Raw genomic sequence first — 18,596 nt, forward strand, 5'->3', positions numbered from 1 at the left:
CCTTCTCAATACAGTGGAAACTGCTGTAATTTGACGGGAGGGATATTTAGTCAGAGGTACTCCACAGAGGAAGGATAAAATTAATATTGGATAAAGCATGCTGGGACATTTTTCTAACAAATATTGATAGATTTGCATTTAGTTATTTTTCACATAAGCACGAACCAACAATTCTAGGGAGGAATAAATTGATGACACCAACATTAAAAAAAAAAAAAAAAAAAAAGAAATCAAACCAAAACAGCAAAAGGAAAGTGGGAGAGAAAAGGAAGAATGTTCAGCTTAAATTGGGTTCTCAAGCTGTTTTAATTTAGATCTATATATATCTATATATAATACGCTCACACATACACACACAGACACACACACACACAGACACACACACACACATATATACATATATACATATATACATATATATATATATATATATATATATATATATATATATGCTTTGATATAGGACAAAAAAGAGATTTTAAATCTCATAATGATCAAATAGGAAATTATACAAAGGACAGGTGAATGTCTCTGGCCCTGAGCTCAATACACAGCACATGATTCACACTGGCTGTGTAACCCATATTGTCTCCTTTTGATGACAAAAGATGACTGTCATGTCTGTTGTCACCACTGAGGGCAAGTACCAATGCCATACATTTTGTACTAGTCCTTGGGCTGGCAAAGCACAGTGATGGCACATGGGACATGCCTGAATGCCGTTCCACTGTGAGACTCTCTCCCCTTCCTGTTTAAGATTTCAGCAAAGCAGTGCTCCTTATGAACAAAGATTGCTCCTGGGAACAGGAATTGCTGATGGAAGACTTTGGTTTCAAATCAGTAAGATTAAACCAAAGGTGCTCTACAAGCTGGGTGTCCCAGATTGTGTTTTTGCCTTGTGTGAGTGCTCCTGTTGCCTGAAGGAGTGGATGGAAAAAGGGGAGAAGGGTCTCAGGGTGGACATGTTGTCGCTGAGGTACTGCAGAAAGCAAAAGGGCTCTGCAGGGAGTCTGAGGAAGGGAAAGCTCCAGCAGCTCTCCCATGGGCTCCTGCAATCAGGAGCACCAAGGACAAAGGCCAGGAGACCTCTGAAGGATGGAAAGGGGCTGGGGAGCTGTAGAAAATTTCAGTCACATGAGAGAGGAGGAGAAGAGAGCAATAATAATGGAGTGATAATAATAGTAGCTGGTCCTAGAAAGAAGCAGCAGACTCCCAGTTTTCTCAGGTGGGGCTGATCAGCACAGCTGTGCTAAGTGAGTGATCCAGTGCACAAATGATGAATTATGATTGAGACACTTGAGTTTCTGATATTCAGATTTACCAGAGTATGTCAACATCTTATTCCACTGGAAATCCAAGGTGTAGCCTGCTCCTCATAAACCGCACAATGCTGAGGGTCTCTCTGACCTCATGCAGAGTTTTACAGTGTCAGCATGTACAAACAAATGAATCACAGGTATTTATGGGTACAGGACAGTCAATTTCCTTCTAATGCAGCTGCTGGTGTATTGGTCAGATAAACTGTGCCTTTCCCTCCAGCAGCTGCTGGAGACCTCTGACAGCAGACGGACTTCTTCGGAAATGGAGATACCTGTGCAATGCACACCTAAAGTTAAGTAAGAGGAATGTCAGCCCTACTGTTTTTTATGTGCATCCCAAAACAACTCACCTTTTCTCCATCGAGAAGCAGGTGCACTCTGAAGTTCATGGTCTCATTAAGAACGATCTCTTCGTTTCTGTACAAAATCTGAAATATTCTGCTGTAAACATTGTTTTCATGAACGCAGGTCGAGCAAAGGCTGGAATCACCTGCACAAAACACAGACAAACTCCTGATGTGATTTCAGCAGGGAGATTAATTTGTATCCTGTGATTTCACTCCAGGGTTACCTAAGTAGTACTTGTAATTAAACACTTGCATTCTCAATAATTAATGGTAGTAGAGCAGGCTGTTATTGCGGGTTGCAGGTTCACAGACATGATATTTAAAGAAAACAAATGTTAAACTGTAGGCAGGCTGGATTTCAAAGTGAGAATACTTGATCCTTTGACAGCACTTATCCTATTAACTTTATTTCTAATAAAAGCTAAAGCATCAGATGCTCAACTCGGTGCAACAAACACCATGAGGACTGCGGGAGTTCACCTGGGAAACTTCATGTTTTATCTGCAACGGGAATCTTTCAGAAGAGGGATTTTTCTTGTCATCTCTGGTACTCCCAGAAGTTACTACTTGGCAGGGGGAACAATAATCAATAGCAGATCTTGTATGAATAAAATGGAAGTGCAGAGGCATCTTAAAATACAGAAACATAAAAATATATATAGTATTTTTTTTCAAGATGCCTGTGTAATTCTTCAGGTCCTTGGCATATGTAAGAGATGCCAGTTTGGTCCCAAAAAAATGGGATAAATCAAAGGAACTCAAGAACCAAAACTCTAAGCTTCTCCACATCAAATTCAACCAATAGCATCACCTGTCTGCTGATGTATCAAATGATCACAAATTAACATCACATAAACTGAGGTGGGATTTATCCTTTCTAACTTTTAGGTACCTCCAGTGTGTGTATTTTGTTTTGGTTACTATGGAATTTAGGGCACCATTAAAAAAAAAAAGCATGCTTTATACTGAGGAAATTTTTGCTTCAAGTCAACTGCTTTTTGAGCAATTCCCTTTTCTGAGGAAAAGAGGAAAAGAGGAAAAAACCTGTGGCTTGCTGGGCTATACAAACTCACATTGGAGGGAACATTCACTGTACTACAGTGAATGCCTTCCAGAGGAGCCTGCAATGACAGTGTGACTTTTAAATGAACAACTGGGCACCAGAGTCAGGAACTTTCAAGATTTGTCTTGACTGGTAATCAGAATCCCCTGCCAATTCTACTTCTGTACCCCCAGAGCAACAAGAGGTCACAAAATTTACTCAGAGCTGGTTTTTTTCCCCTTCCAGCACTCAGTCCTGTAGGAATCTGAACTTTTGAAATATAGTCCTTTAGCAAATGGTATTTTGGAACTCTCCTGAGAAGGGGTGCTTAAAAAAGGTGTACCAGGATTAGTCCTTCAGAGAGAGACAGACGTGTGATCATCATCAAAAGGTCAGAAGGCAATCCATTTTAGAAAGTATAGTTTTTCAGAAGGTGCTTCTTGGAATTTTCTGCTTTGCAGAATTGTTCTGGCACCAGAAGCTGTGGTAAGATAAAAGCCCAGGGGCTAATGTTTTTCAAGTTTCAAATCAGGACAGGTTTTTTCTGCTGAGATTTGTACATAATTTGCTATCATAGGTCAGTGAGTCAAGACTGACAGAGGATTAAATATTTTATGAGATCAAGTTTGGTTATATAAAAATAAAATAACAGAAAGGACTTCAAAACAACCAAAAAACCCAAATAAAAAGGTACTGAAGAAAAGTAGACAAGTGAATGGAGTTTTGTCATTATAAAATTAGTTTAGTGGTGCCAGTCTGCTGGAACTGGAATAGCATGGACACTGAAATATCTCAAAAAAGAAAAAATCGTATGGGGCAGAATTGACTAAATGACAATAAGACCAATAAAACTTGATCTAATTAATTAGCAGAACCATAGTGCTGTCATCCAGACTGCATTCAAATAATTTTCCTGTTACTGACTTTCATCAAGCACACCCAGGAGCAGCCCAAGTATTTCATCCTGCTATTGTCTTCCCACCACCCAATCTGCACACTAGTAATGCATGAATCCAGGCAGCCCAGATAAATACATATTTATTTTCATGTGCTACACTAGTAAGGCTAGAATGTTTTAGCCTGATTAGCTCTTCAAAAGCATGCAGTCATATTTATTTTAATTTAAACCTCATGATATTACAGGCATTGGAAAAATCATATTAGACGTATAACGCATTCTTACTCCTAGCTGGCAGACAAAGGAAACTTTATGTTATTTGATTTGGATATTGATATACTGGCACTCTTCTCGGACAGAAAATTTAATCTCATTTTCTTTTCAAACACACTCCTGAGCAGACCACTCCTCATGTGTAATTGCTTTAGGAGCTGGATTTGCAAGGTGGCATCAGGAATCATTTCTCTTGCTGGAAAGGTCAAAGTCAATGTCATGCTACAGTGTTTGGGGCTGCCTCAAATCAGAGTATGATATTACAGGGCCAAAAATCACTGTTTTAAGCAGGGAGACCTCCTTTGCAGACACCTGGCAGAGAACTACAGCAGATGAGTGACTGATCCTCCCTAAACACATCCATTCCTGCCTAATAAGTGGCCACAGGTGGCTTCTCACCCCTCTTACAGAATGACCTAAGGCTCCAGCAGGGTTTTCCTCAGAGGACAGCTGGGCAGTCTTGACAGTGCTGACAGCAATGCAGGGATCCTGCCTCTCAAACCAAAAGGGGAATGACAACATCTCACAGATATTTTCCTTCAGGCTGCAGCACCTGCTGCTGTATTCTGTGCTTCAGGTACAGGCAGGGACCAGGCTACCTCACTCTGCTTGAGCTTCTTCCTGGAAGCAGTTGCTGCTCCAAACATATCCTTCATTAGTCTATTCCATGAAAAGATCATAATCCAGGTACCTTTTCCAAACTTCCCCTAGTTCCTGGGATTCCTTCTGAAACCTGTGTCTCTCTAAACCCCAGGTGTGTCTGCTGGCAGACAGTAGCACTGAGGTTGGCATTTGTCAGAGCCGCCACTGTTCAGAGAGTGTTGCTGGCAGAAAACACAGCAGGTGTAGCCCGTGTTCAGGAGACACAGCAGATGTATCCCTGTGTTCACACAAGGGCCTCTGTCCTTTGGCACAAAGCACAGAGGGGTGTGAGAGAAAAGACTGGCACTATGAGTTTTCCCACATCTCTTTCTAGTACAACCTCAGCTGTTCCAAAATCCCAGCAGTCACAGGCAGCCCAAAGGAGACAGACACACGGTGGGGAAGCTGCTGGGAGCTCCCACTCCCAGGTGAGATGTGGTGCTAAAACTCTACTGACCTGCATTTATTCTGCAGTTTCAAAGGCTTGAGCTTTGGTGAATTCAAAAAAGAAAGTCTAATTTTGCGGTAATGAATTTTTGATCAGTAAATTTCCCTGTCAGGAGATTTATTTGAGATATGTGCAGTATTCCTTATGCTAGAAAGAATCCTGATTTCCTTCCTAAGTGTCTATTCAATTTACTGCTTACTATCTTTGGGTTGAATAGTTCTTCAGTTTATCTGGAAAGTGAAAGAGCTCTCAGGACTGTGAGAGCCATTGCAAGTATGAAGAGGAGAGTTGTGTTCCACAGGCATTCAGAGAATGAGAAAAGCCTTTTTATGCATCCCTCTCTTACTGTTCCTTCCATGCCATCCCACCATCGTACCTAGAAATTCCCCCCCAGGCTATTATTGGACAATGGCATTTTTAAAAAGGAAGGGGGGAAGGCTCTTTGCACTTATGGATGCTTTCATGCATGTCCTGCTTTCCCTCTCTCCCATATACCATCTTCCAAGTGTCCCCAGATACACTCCAGTCTACCTAACTTTCCCATCTGGGTGTTTCTATAGATGGAAGTTTCTAAATATTATTGCAGCACATCATACAGAAATTACTCATCTCTTTAAAGATTCAGAGAGAGGTTATTTAGATTCCGGAGGCCCTTGAAAAATTCTCTCCAGATACTCTTATAAGAAATGAATTGATGGATATGTGACCTGTAAACCATTTCGTTATGTATTTAAAACCTACTTCAGTGAGAATAGAGACCATACAATTCTAACCACTGCCAGAACAAAGGCACTGAGGTGGGTTGGGGTGGTGGATGTCTGAGGCGGAAGGGAAGGGAAGGGAAGGGAAGGGAAGGGAAGGGAAGGGAAGGGAAGGGAAGGGAAGGGAAGGGAAGGGAAGGGAAGGGAAGATCACCAGAAACCTTAGTCTTGTACAGAGATGTGACAAATCGCAATCAAACCCCCTGATCAAACCCACTTAACCACAGCTTTGATGTTAGAAGTAGGTATAATTTGATGAAGTAGATGATGAAATCATCTTCTCTTGACTATTGTGCTATTTGTTTTGAAGTAGTGTGATATGCCAGAACAACTGACATTTCTCATTGAAAGCATGGAAAGTGTTTTCTGAACACTGAACTTCTGTTCACTGAAACTGAAGTTCAGAGACACTTGAAGTGTTGCTGGGCAGACTGGCAGTGTCCCTCAGCTGGTGTAAAGCTGTGACAGGGACTCAAATTTTGCCACTTTTCAAATATTCTCATTTGTGTAATTTCCCCCAAGAGAACCCTCACACTGCTCCAGTTCATGTGAGGAGAGGGAAGCATTTCTAGGGAAAAGTAATGGAAGGTGGTGGCAATATTCTGCAGGTCAGAATTGTTCCCTTGAAATTTCTAAGATCCTAATGCAGACACCAGATAGATTTAGCACTCCTTCTCCCAAACTCCCATGGTCAGTTATCCCAATTGTTCACTCCAGGAAATCCAAATTATACATTTTCAACTCTCAGCATTTATAGCATTCTTTCTCTGCCTTCATCATGCCTAAATTATATCACTTTATTTTAAAATTGTTTTATATGAACCCTCCTTTATTTTTTTTTAACTGCTATAAAAATGGTTTGAGAAGTTTTATGATTGCTGTAGGTCAATAACTCTCCCATGGAGCAAACAATGATACATGCATATCTCAACCTGACTTCTGCCAAGGAGAGACTCTGAAATGGCAAAGTCTTGGTGTAGCTGAGACTTGATGATAAATTATTTCCCCAGATCCACCAGAGTCACATGAGCCCTTGCTGTTTGCAAAGCAATAGGACTGGCTGGTCCTTGTGCCCTCTGCATTGTGTCTGCTAAGTCAGTGACTGAAGTGCTCCAATTTCACTAGCTAGAGTCTTTCCATAATTACATTTTTGATTGTGCTTCCTCATGATGTCTCTACCTGCCAAAGAAAACTGGAATCAATGTCAACCAACAACCTTTTCAAGGATGGTAAGCACTCCAGTATGCAAACCCAGATTTACCGAGCAGTATTAATCTTTGAGAAATCATGGAGGTCTGTTCATATTTTTTTTCAAGGCTTTAAAACATAAATTTCTTGTGACACAGCCCTCATCAAAGAACCAGTGCATGAGGGAATGTTCCTCTGACAGGAAGATACCTTGAAAGCCATGAGCGAGTTTGTTTTGGAAAGGTTAGAAAAGGAAAGTTAAAAGTCTTTCATTACCTCACTTCACATTACTTTCTAGCTCTTCTTCCAACATACACTGGAAGCATGAAAAAAACCTTGAAGTTGGTTCTTTGGTTTATTTTAAAGTGGTTTATTTTAAAGTCACTATCATACTAAGAATAACTTTTAATAATGTTAGATTTCTCCTCACAACCAGGAGTGTGAGACCTAAATGAAACATGAAGAATTTGTTTCTCCAAAGGAAACACATTAAAACCTCCTGCACAGAGAATTATATCCTACACAACTTTTCTTTTAAACCTGTAGGTCTTGGCTACAGAATGCTGAGAATTTTAGGGGAAAACAACACACTTATACCCCTCTGTATATTTTTTGTTTAGTATAGTTTAACTTCTGAGTGTAACAAAAAAAAAGAGCAGAGACAGTATTTATCTGAACTCTGTCCTCTATTCTGCAGCCCATAAAAGTATTATTAATTAATACTTTTTAAAAGTGAGGAAGGAGGAATTGTGAAAATTCAGTCCTTGCACGCTGCTGCTGAAAACATTATGTTGCTTCCTATCCCCAATGCAAGGCAGAGGACAAAGAAAGTATTTTTTTATTATTATTCTAAATATAAAATTACAACTCCAGGCCTTAGAGAATGATACATTCAGGTTTACAACCAGCTTTCTCTAGAATTAGCTCTCTGCAGTTTCATGAGCACTGTGTCAGAGGTTTAAAATAAATAAGGAGTGCTTAAACAGTCAGGAAAAATCCATATGGAAAACAGATCTGACTTCAGATCTAGCCTCTTTAGTGTCTTTATGACTATAGCATTGGAAATTAGATAATTACTCAAATGCTGGCAACTTCTTGAATCTCTCTTGCTACCTGGGAAAAGCAGTGTTATTATGCTGCTATTCAGATAAATGGAAAAGTAGGATTCTGCTAAGTTTTGCTCTAATGAAAGAGATGCTCTTCAGTAATGTAGGGAAATCAAGATACTGCAGCTATAAAAAGAGCTTTACTGTAAACATTTCTTTATAGATACTAGTGTACACTTAAACATTTGTATTTCAGCCTAATTCATGGCCACGTGAAGCATATCAAACTTGTGTTCCCACACAGGAAAATCTCAGAGGCAGATAATATCTTTAAAGGCAGATGGGTTCATTCTCCCAGGTCACTCGTGCTCAGACAGAGGGAGGGCACTGCGACGCACTCACTTGAGAATGAGCTGTGAACGTTTTGAAACTTTCCTACCCACAAACCTTATGCTGCTGCCCACACAGCCATGTGGTGTCAGCAGTTCATGGGATCTCTCCGGATCTGCCTCTGTGGAAAGCCGGCTGTCGGTAAATCCCAGCAGAAGGCAGGCTGAACCCAGCTACGTGACCTCACCCCGGAGCCACTTGGAAGCAATTGCACAGTCAGTTAAACAGGGGTGAACAGGGAGGGTGACAATAAACAGGTAAAGAGAATATCATAAAATGTTGGAACCCTGGATGCTGAGAATTTTAGACTTTCTGTGCTGACAGGCACTGACCCCCAAGAGAACACTGCATTTGACCTGAGGCCGTGGAGAAGGCTTCAAAATTGAATGACAGAACTGGGATGATGGGTGTGTAGTTTGAATAGGAGTGTGTAATATCTCATGGTGGGAAACTTAGATTTTAAGATTTTAGAATATAGTAATACATGGCAGACTTAAATTTTAAGATTTTAGAATATAGTAATACATGGCAGCAGCTCTCTAGCCACAGAGAGAAGCACAACTTTCCCAGGCATCGTTCTGGGAAAAGTCTGTGAGAAGATCAGAGAAAAGAATGAGAAACAATTCCTATCTTAACTTGCTGCACCTGTTGTTGTGAACACATGGAATATGTTATGGAAATTTGTTTACCAAATGGTGGTTTCTTAATTAGCCAATGGTGATGCTGTTTTAACTAAAGGACCGATCAATTCCACCTGTAGTGAACTAGGATATAAAAAAGAGCAATGGGTTTCTTAATAAAGACTATTATTCAGCCTTCTGTAAATCATGTAGTCTATGCCAATTATTACCCAGTGGGGGGCTCACTTGCTGTGATAGTAATATATATAAAGCTAAGATGGAGGTTTCAGAGTGGTGGCTGCTCCTTCTTCTTCATGGGTTTGGGTGGTATTTTGTAATTGGACAGAAAAGTCTACATTGCAGGGCACAGTTGATTGGTTATTGGGTTAAAAGTAAAAATAATTTAGGTGTCATTTCTTAATTGGACAGTTTATCCTTAAAAGAGCTTGTAGAGAGAGGTACGTGGCCATTTGGTACTTTGTTAGAGCAAAGTGTTAGAGCAAAGTAGAACTCACAGCTTGTGAGACTGTGGCATGGATAAGAATTAATAAACCTCTGAGTCTGAACAAGGAATACTGTCTCACTATTTAATCCCAACCTTGGCAGGAAAGAAGCAAAGAACCCATTAATAAAATAATCACGGAATCACAAAATGGTTTGGGTTGGAAGAGATTTTAAAGATCCTCTAGCTCCAACCCCATGCCATGGGCCGGGGCAGCTTCCACTAGACCAGGATGCTCCGACCCCATCCAACCTGGACCTGAACGTCTCCAGGGATGGAGCAGCCACAGCTTCTCTGTGCAGCCTGTGCCAGGGCCTCACCACCCTCACAGTAAAGAAAGTATTTCTTCCTAACATGTAATCTAAATCTCTTCTCTTTTAGATTAAAACTGTTGCCCTTGTCCCATCCCTATTTGTGTAAAAAGTGTCTCTCTCTCTCTCTTTTTTAAGTACTGGAGGGCTGCAAGGAGGTCTCCCCAAAGCATTTAAAATCTCATTCTGGACTAGCTGAAATCCACCTGCCTGTAATCTGAGTGATCTCTACAGCAGTCAGCATCCTGGTTGGTACTGTCATAAATACAACCCAAATATCTCTCTTGGATGGCCATCTCCCTCACCCATCCATTCATGTCCTGTCCTGTTCCTTGACCTTTACCACCTGAAATTCCCACTAACCTCACAAGCAGAACTGGCTCTTGCTCAGAACCCCTACCAAAAAAAAGTGGATTTTCTAAGTTTCCTTGCCACCTAAAGTCTTGTGTTATTGTCAGAATTATTAAATACTTGTAGGCCACTCTATTTTGTTATATTTAGAGAAAATTAAGACATCTAAGTATTCCTCATATGGAGAGTAGGCCATCTTTCCAGAACCTAAGCAAGCACTGTACTGCAAAATGTAATCAAAGGAGATCAGAAAACCTTGTGCAAATTTCCCTGTTTATCTAACTTTCTTTTTTTTCTTTACCATCTGTTGAAGCCATATGCCTTCTTAAATAAGAGCTAATTATAGGTCTCCACCAATACTAATCAAATACTGCTAACTGTTGCAAATTCCAACTGGAATTTTCATTTCTCCTTGATAAAAATTCATCCAAACCAGGTTCTGAGAGGGCTGCCTTTCTCTGATTTTCTGGACTTAGGTAAACAGCAGTAAAAGCTGTCACACTCATGTCCATGTTAACACATGGGAGAAATTCATAAAAAGCTGTGGAAGTAGTAAGAGCCAAAGTACAGCTCCCAAGCACATTAGGTGAGGTGACTTTGGGACAGAAAATGACTGTGTCTGATAAATACCCACTGACACATTCTGGAGCACAGCTCTTGGTGATTTGAGTTTTCCTTTACTGCCCCTGTGCTGCTGCAGTGAGTGAATGAGAGGAAAGAAATAACTTTGTCACAAAATCCTCTTGGTTTTAGCACTGAAGAACTGGAACAAAGATAGATCCAATACTAAAATTAAATTCTGGAAGAGAGATTCCAGCCTATTTAGAGAACAATATATCTCCTAATGAGCTCAAAAAAGACAAAACTTCACTTTCATGTCCAATGAGCATTTGTATAAATGTCCATTTGTATAAATGTCAATTTGTACCATTCAGGCAAATGTTTTATAACTGTCTCCAGTGTCAACATCATTCTGCTTTGCTGTGTAATGTGAAAAGACAAAAAAAGACTGAAGGATAAAAAATAATCCAGTCCTAAATATGGCAAATGAATAGTTGAAGTGCCTTTTGAAAACCCCAAATACTAAATAGCTCTTTCAGCATCTCAAGACTCTGGCAATTTCAGACTGTTGTACTGACCTTCCAGGAAGTTTAGAACTATTCTAACAGAAATCATGACTAATAAAATAAAATAAAAGAGAAATTAAAATAAAATAAAAGAGAAATTAAAATAATATGGTTTTATTTCATTCTACCCATCAGGTAGAGAGTTATTTCCCATTATAACCAGCAAGACCTCCCCATGTAAGTGAGAGGTGCACAAAGAAGAAAGAAATCACTTCCAGAATTTCATTTCAACTAGTCTTTTCCTCTGGCTACCAATAGGAAGATTCTCTTCCCTTTTTCTCACCACTGTTCACATAATGCTTTGGCAGCTGGGAAACCCCAAATGTTTAGAGGTCCAGAAATGTAAGAATTGAAAGACATATACAAAAGTGTGACCATCTGGATTTTACAGACAAGGATAGGTATTGCATTACTCCACTGGTTATTCTCTTATGGTCTCACAGCATATCTGGCACCCCCTCATCAACACAGCAGCTATGGATTCAGAAACAAAGGTCCTGAGTTAAAATCCCAGACCTAAAGTCAAAGAAATAAAGATTTCCCTGATGTATCTGTAACACTTTGAAGTTCTCCATCAATGGTATAGATTGGGAACTAAATGCTTCCTAATGTGTTATTTCAATGTCTCCTGTGTTCAAGAAGGTGATGGATGGAAATTGTACATTTACCAAACCTTTATCTTGAGTGCTTTGGCCAGTTACACTTTACCCAAAGGATAAATTACTTTGAATTGAATATGTAAAACATTTTATGACAATCTAATAAAAAATATGAGAAAAAAAAATCTAATTTTTCAGATGTAGGATGTGGTTCCTAATATTCCACTCTAAAATAAAAATCCTGAGGATTCAGTAAGGGCTTCAGACTTAAAAAAAGGCTTCAAGGTGCTACAGATTTTTTCTCTCTATGTACATACCAATAATGAGGTATTTCACATCATTTCTATGATTAATCTTGAGAGTATTTAGAGATAAGAAGAAACCTGATACAAGATAGAGATACAAGAAACCTGATAGCTATAGCTGCTGCTGCTGCTGCAGCTGAGGGTCTTTCATTCTACAACCTGCAAATTCAATGTACAGTGTGATGTTCAGGGTGGGTTTGTCACACCCACATCTGCAAAGGGATCCCTCTGCATTAAGTTTTTCCTCCACATTCCACTGGACCTTTACAGATCCCTTGTTCATTCATGAGGGACCTGATCCCACTGCCCAGATGGTCTCTGATTCTGATCACTAGATTTGATATTTATATATAATGGGAGAAAAAGTAGAAACACATCTAGTCCTTACTTGCCCATAAATAGTGGAAGAACTCTACAAGTCCCCAGGTCAAGATAATGGGCTCTAAATTAGATGTTCCTCTCCTGACCCAAGTTCTTTCCATAAATTATGGTACAATCCTTGCTCTGGAGACATTTCACATGTACAGTGGTGGTTTCTCAAGGCAAAGAAATTCCAAAACAGCCTCCAGAAAGGAAGTGAACATGACAGAGACTGGCAGAGTCAGAGCACAGGTGAGCTGTGTCAAGGCCTTGTGTTTTCAACACAAATATCATAAAAACCCTTGAAGCAGACAGGTGTCACTTAGATAGTCAAGCAAAATTATACAAAGACAATTTTATCTGCTTTCTGAAGAGGTTAAAGGAGTAAAAATTTCTCCTAAATACTAACCCACATGCACACAAAATAAATTTTGTTTCTTTTTGGTTGAAAAAAAATTCTGTTAAAAATAAAGCCAATATCATTATGAAGTAGCTTCTAAATAAGTAAAGCATATTGCTAATTGGCCACAGGAACTGTTTCCATAAGCCATAAACTTAATTGAAACCCAAAATGTTCTTATGTTTGTTTTGTATCCTTTAAATACTCATTTGAGCAGATATTTTTAAACTTCCCATCCAGCTGAGAAATGAGATTGCTCCTTTCCTAGGTCAGCCAACTCTTGCCTGATTAGTGATTTAATTGCTGTCTATACAGCTCAGCACAAAAATACAATAGATTTTTTTTTTCTTATTTATTTGTTTCCCCAATTAGACCCCATCAAGTTCTGCCATTGCATTTTTGTTTTGTTTTGTTTGGGTTTCTGGTTTGTTTTGTGGGATTTTTTTCATCTTTTTTTGGAGGGTTTTTTGTTTTGTTTTTATTATTATTTTTTGCTATACACATCATCTCAATTGAAATCCTCAGGCTTCATCTGTATCACACAGCTATAAATCAGCAAGAGACCGACCCTTCTTTGTCAAGGTAGGTCAGGCAGAAACCATTTGGGTTTCTCTCTGGGTTCACTAAAGTGCATTATTTTTCTCCCTTCTTGTGATGTGCCAAAGGTATCATTAATTGTTCTCTTTCTTGGATTGTTTTCTGATAAGACCATTCATTGTCTTCAGTCTGAGGTCACTCAAGAAAAGGATCACTTATTTCTTTCTGACCAGTCTGGGTTTTATTTGGCATAAACTTTGCACGCACATCACAGTTCTGCAGTGAGCTCTTAAATGGAGTCACCATAAGATAAAGTGCCTTGCATCTAACCCCACCTGCTTTTCACAACAAAACCCATCTAAGACTTTGAAATTTAAATGGGCGAAATCCTCATGATCCAAAACATCTCATATAACCTCCCCTGCACTCAAAGTTTTAAATGCCTTTACCTCTCCAAGTAAAGAGAAAAGAGCACCAAAGAAGGCCTTACAGCCACTATAGAGAGTAATCTTGCACAAAGTTATGGTGAGCTGCTCAAGTTAATCCTGAAAATCAACAGCAAACCTGGGAAGGAACTCATAAAGTGGTTTGAGTTGGAAGGGATCTCAAAGCACTTGGATCTCCAGAGACATCTGGATCCCTGTGCTGTCTTCTTGAGAGACATGAGGCAAATAATGAGGCCACATTGTGGCTCAGTTTCACACCTATCAATGTCTCCTTTGTTTTGTCTCTCATTTAACCAGTTTGCACTTGGAGAGCTGAATTTTTCTTCAATATTTACCACACTGCTTTCAGCTGCTGTATCTACCTTGGCTGAGAAATACTGCTGAGCCTGGGATGTTAAGTCCTTTATGGCTCCCACATGGGATAAATTGTGCCAATATTTCCTTAGATATTTTTACCTAGTGACAATCATACTTTTCTGTGTCTAAATTTATCCATCAGCATTCCCAATAATTTTGAAACTAATGACTCCAAGTTCAGTCCATGGAGACCAGTTTTAACTGACAATATTCAGGACATGATTTGCAAGGTTTGACTTGAAGTCCATTTCCTGGAGGCTTTATAACTTCTTACAAAGTTCACAGAAGATAACAGGAGAGACTATGTTGCAGCTGCTTACAGCTAGCTCCCTTCCTAACTTTTAAACTCTTTCCCAAAGAATGATAGCATGAATATTATATATTCAAGCGACATACCTTTGGGAAAAAATATCATTTCTGCTGGTAAAGTTAAATTAAGAGAATTTGATGGTAGGAAATTCTGGGAGAAATACTGGAGATTCCAACTAGAAAATATTCACAGAATCCCAGGACCACAGAATTGTTAGGGTTGGCAGGGACCTCTGGAGATTATCTAGTCCACTTCCCTGCCAGGGCAGGTTGCACAGGAACTCATCCAGGTGGGTTTTACTTGTCTCCAGAGAGACTCCATGACCTCTCTGGGCAGACTGCTCCAATGCTCTGCCACCTTCCATGTAACAAAGTTCTTCCTCATGGTGAGGTGGAATTTCCTGTGCTTTAGTTTATGGCCTTTGCTCCTCATCCTGTCGCTGAGCACCACAGAAAAGTCTGGCTCCATTCTCTTGGCACCCATCTTGGAGATATTTGTTTGCATTGAGTTCAATCTTCTCCACACTAAACAGGTCCAGCTCCTGCAGTTTCTCCTCTAAGAAAGATGCTCCAGACCCCTCACCATCTTTGTGGCCTCTGCTGGACCCTCTCCAGTAGCTCCTTGTCTTTCTGGAACTGAGGAGAGCAGAACTGGCCACAATATTCCAGATGTGGCCTCACCAGGGCCTAATAGAGGGACAGGATCACCTCCCTTGACCTGCTGGCCACACTTTTCCTGATGCACCCCAGGATTCCTTTGGCCCTCCTGGCAGCAAAGACCCCCTGCCATTATTGCAGTAATCAGGAAACTACCTATGTAAAGTAGGGTAAGAAGACTCAAAGCCAGAAAAAAACAATATATCTTCTCCTTTCAATACTTTTACAGGTGCCTAAAGCCAAGATTTTCTTTTTTTTTCATTACTCAGGAAATAGGTTTAGGTTAAACATCTTCTACAGATATTAAGATGCTGAAAAAAAAAAAACAGTGCCTTTTGAATAAAGCACTTTTCTACATGCCCATGTCCATGCAAGGTCGGCTGTCCTTGAAAATGAGAGCTATGGGAAATCATGTAAGAGTCCATGGATATGAATCACTGGGAAAAGACTAAGAGTTAGCTTGTACTTTTTCAAAATTAATAAAGAGAATTTAAAGGCTTGAGGGGAATATTTCATGCAGAAAAAAAAAAAAAAGACAAACTTTTTGCAGACAGATTTTTCAAGATTTTCTGTCCCATTGACTCTACCTGTTTATGAGCCAACCCTGTAGCAATGATCAGAGCTGGAAGGTAACACTGGGAGCTATGGTGAAATCCCTTAACAAAATAAACTTCAATATGAGACATGCAGAGACAGATAAAATGATTACAGCAGTGTTTTAAGAGGATTTTGTGCTTCTCCCTAATGTATTTTTTAAAAAATACAGGGTTGAGTAAAACATAAAACCGTGGGCCAAATTCTAATCCTGTTCCAGTGACCTCAGCACTGAACTTGACAGTAGGAACTCCTGTTCCAGCTTGACCAGATACTTGGTCTGTGGTTCTGAGTAAATTACAAGCAACTGGATTAAGTGACTGGAATAAAATCCTGGCTCCATGTTCGTAAAGCTGAATCATTAATACACATAGAATCACCCCTATACACAAATCTGGGCAAGGTCTCCCAATTCCCAGAAGGATTATCCAGCCAGCAGACCTTTCTGGAAGAAGGAATGGTTTTTAGAAACTCAGGAGTTTTGGAAAAGTCACCAGTTAAGTAAATTGGGGGGAAAAAAGATTTATTTTTTCTTTGAAAAACATCCTTTTTTCCTGGTTTTTCTTAGTTGCAGCTGAAGTTCTGCATAGAATAAAGGCAAGGAGGTTTTCTAAAATTGAATCCTGCAGAAACTGTGTCTAAATCAGCCAGAATTACAGCTGAACAGCTGAGTGAATCTTAATTTCTACAAGCAGATGAATAATTTAAAGCACACTAACATCAACACCTGGTAAATGTTTCTTTAATCTTGTTGCAGTTTTCTTCATTTCCACATTTCTCTGGCTGAAATTACTCAAATTCAACTGGTTTTCTTTCATACTTTTAATATGAACTTCGATGTCTTTTTGAGAAAATACTCTGTCAGGCAAGAACTGCAAGTGCACCAGTTTCAAGAAGATTTAATGTAAAGCTGGGTCAGCACCTCTGAAGAGAACTTGTGCTGGAATGGCAACTCTTTCTTCAGTGCAGCTGTGCCTTTCCTGCTTGAGAACACTCTTGAGTCATTTGCCACTGGGACACTTCTGGGAACTCTCTCCAAATATACCAAAAAGGGATGGTTTCCCACTCAAGCCTGCAGAGCTGAAAAAACATAAAAACTGCCTACTAGAATAGTTGTGTTACTTTCCTGCTACAACTATCTAAGATGTTTTGTAAGGCTGAACTCTTCCTAACTGAGAATGGTTTTTTCCTTCACGCTGTTCCCTTTCAGCAGCAGTTGTATGTTAAGGACTACCTTGTACTCAGATTGGCTCAAAGCTTGCAACAACAAGGATCTGACGGAAAAGAGGAGATGCTTTGATCAACCCATCCAGCCACAGCTGTTACTTATCCTTAATCTTTTCACTGAACTCCAGTTAATGAACTTTTAAATCAAGAATGCAGCTGAGGTGCCTTTGGCCTGTGCTGAATTACATTGGTAAGGATGTGAGTGATACCAAAATCAGTGCCTTAAATGTGAGGTTTGGGTCAGGGGAGAATAAACTTTTCAGTCTAGTATGAAGTATGTTATGACTAATCGCCATAGAAGTGTTGCTCCTTCCTGGACTTTTTTTGGCAAAAAAAGGATTTGATCATTTCTTATTTGTACAAAATCACTACCACATAGTATTTTACTCTGTCCCTCATGTTGGAGGAGCCATTTGAATCAAGAAGTGTAAGCGAATGCAATCAAACTCCTGTGCAGGAGTAGGGTGCCTGCCTCATGTGTCTACACTCCCCCTTTCCCCCAGGCTACTGATGGACCTGAAACCTTGAAGAACAAGGAAAGGGTTTTATCCTTTTTACCCACGAGTAAATTCTACATCACAACTCAGACTACAAAGCACTTATTTAATCTATAGTTATCACCCTGTAAGAAAACAAATTACCTCTTCCCACACTTCCCCAAACGTGTATTCAGCACATTCTTTTGCTATGCAAAGCATCAAGATTTTGTTTGCAATCACCAGGCAAGTGACCTCACAGAAACAAGCAAACACTCAATTCCATTCAATTCACTGGAGTTTTCATTAATTGGCTGCCTAACAGGGATGTATCTCCTCAGACACCCCCACAACCTTCAGCTGAACACTAATGCAGGGAGCCCTCCGCCTCCTAAAGATGCTTGTCACTAATGAGTCTCAGCTTCCTTGCATGAGCCAATTTCCCATTCCACATAGCAATTATGTAAATGAAGGTGAAGTTCCTGATAACTTCCATTGGTTCCACTTGGCTCACAATTAAAAAGAAGAAAAACATTGAAAACCTTTTGCTTCAGTCTGGGAAAAGAACTGCTTACCCAGACAAGGAAAAAAAATGAAAAAGGAAAATTTTAAATGGGCTTTCCTCTTTATTCCAGAAGGATAGCAATAAGTGGATGAAACACCACTTCCAGATGATATTCAAAGAGTTTTCTTCATTGTGTGTAGTCATTCAATTTCCTGTTGCAGCTAACAGCTGCCAAAACCAGGCACTGTCAATGTAAACAGTGATCAACAGTATACATTAAGTCTCTTTGACATAACATGAAAACCTCCAATTTTTTGCTTGGCTTAGAGGCAATGCATCACATGAACATTTTTAAGGCCTTTACCACATCCTCACAGTGTGGATTTTCCACCTGTACCCCTCACAATGCTAATTGTAGTTACTGTTCACATCTCTTTTACAAGTGGGAAACTGAGGCAGGGCTTAAATTGGACTTGTTTCCTCTGGAGTATTAAATTGAAATCAATGTAAATTAGGCCTTTGGGAGATATTGAAGACCTGTATCTAAGCACCTAACTTT

At 39.7% G+C, this 18,596-nt stretch overlaps 1 protein-coding gene across 4 annotated transcripts in view; it reads right to left on the minus strand.

Moving 5' to 3' along the window:
* Positions 1-18,596, minus strand: part of FAM135B (family with sequence similarity 135 member B) — a 256,450-nt gene that overhangs the window by 70,439 nt on the left and 167,415 nt on the right. For all 4 annotated transcript variants that reach the window (XM_038124640.1, XM_038124650.1, XM_038124660.1 and 1 more), the window contains one exon: positions 1,670-1,809. In XM_038124640.1, the coding sequence (XP_037980568.1) occupies positions 1,670-1,809 (140 nt within the window). The remainder of the gene's footprint in view (positions 1-1,669; positions 1,810-18,596) is intronic.

The sequence above is a fragment of the Motacilla alba genome, chromosome 2, assembly GCF_015832195.1.
Source record: "Motacilla alba alba isolate MOTALB_02 chromosome 2, Motacilla_alba_V1.0_pri, whole genome shotgun sequence".
NCBI lineage: Eukaryota > Metazoa > Chordata > Aves > Passeriformes > Motacillidae > Motacilla > Motacilla alba.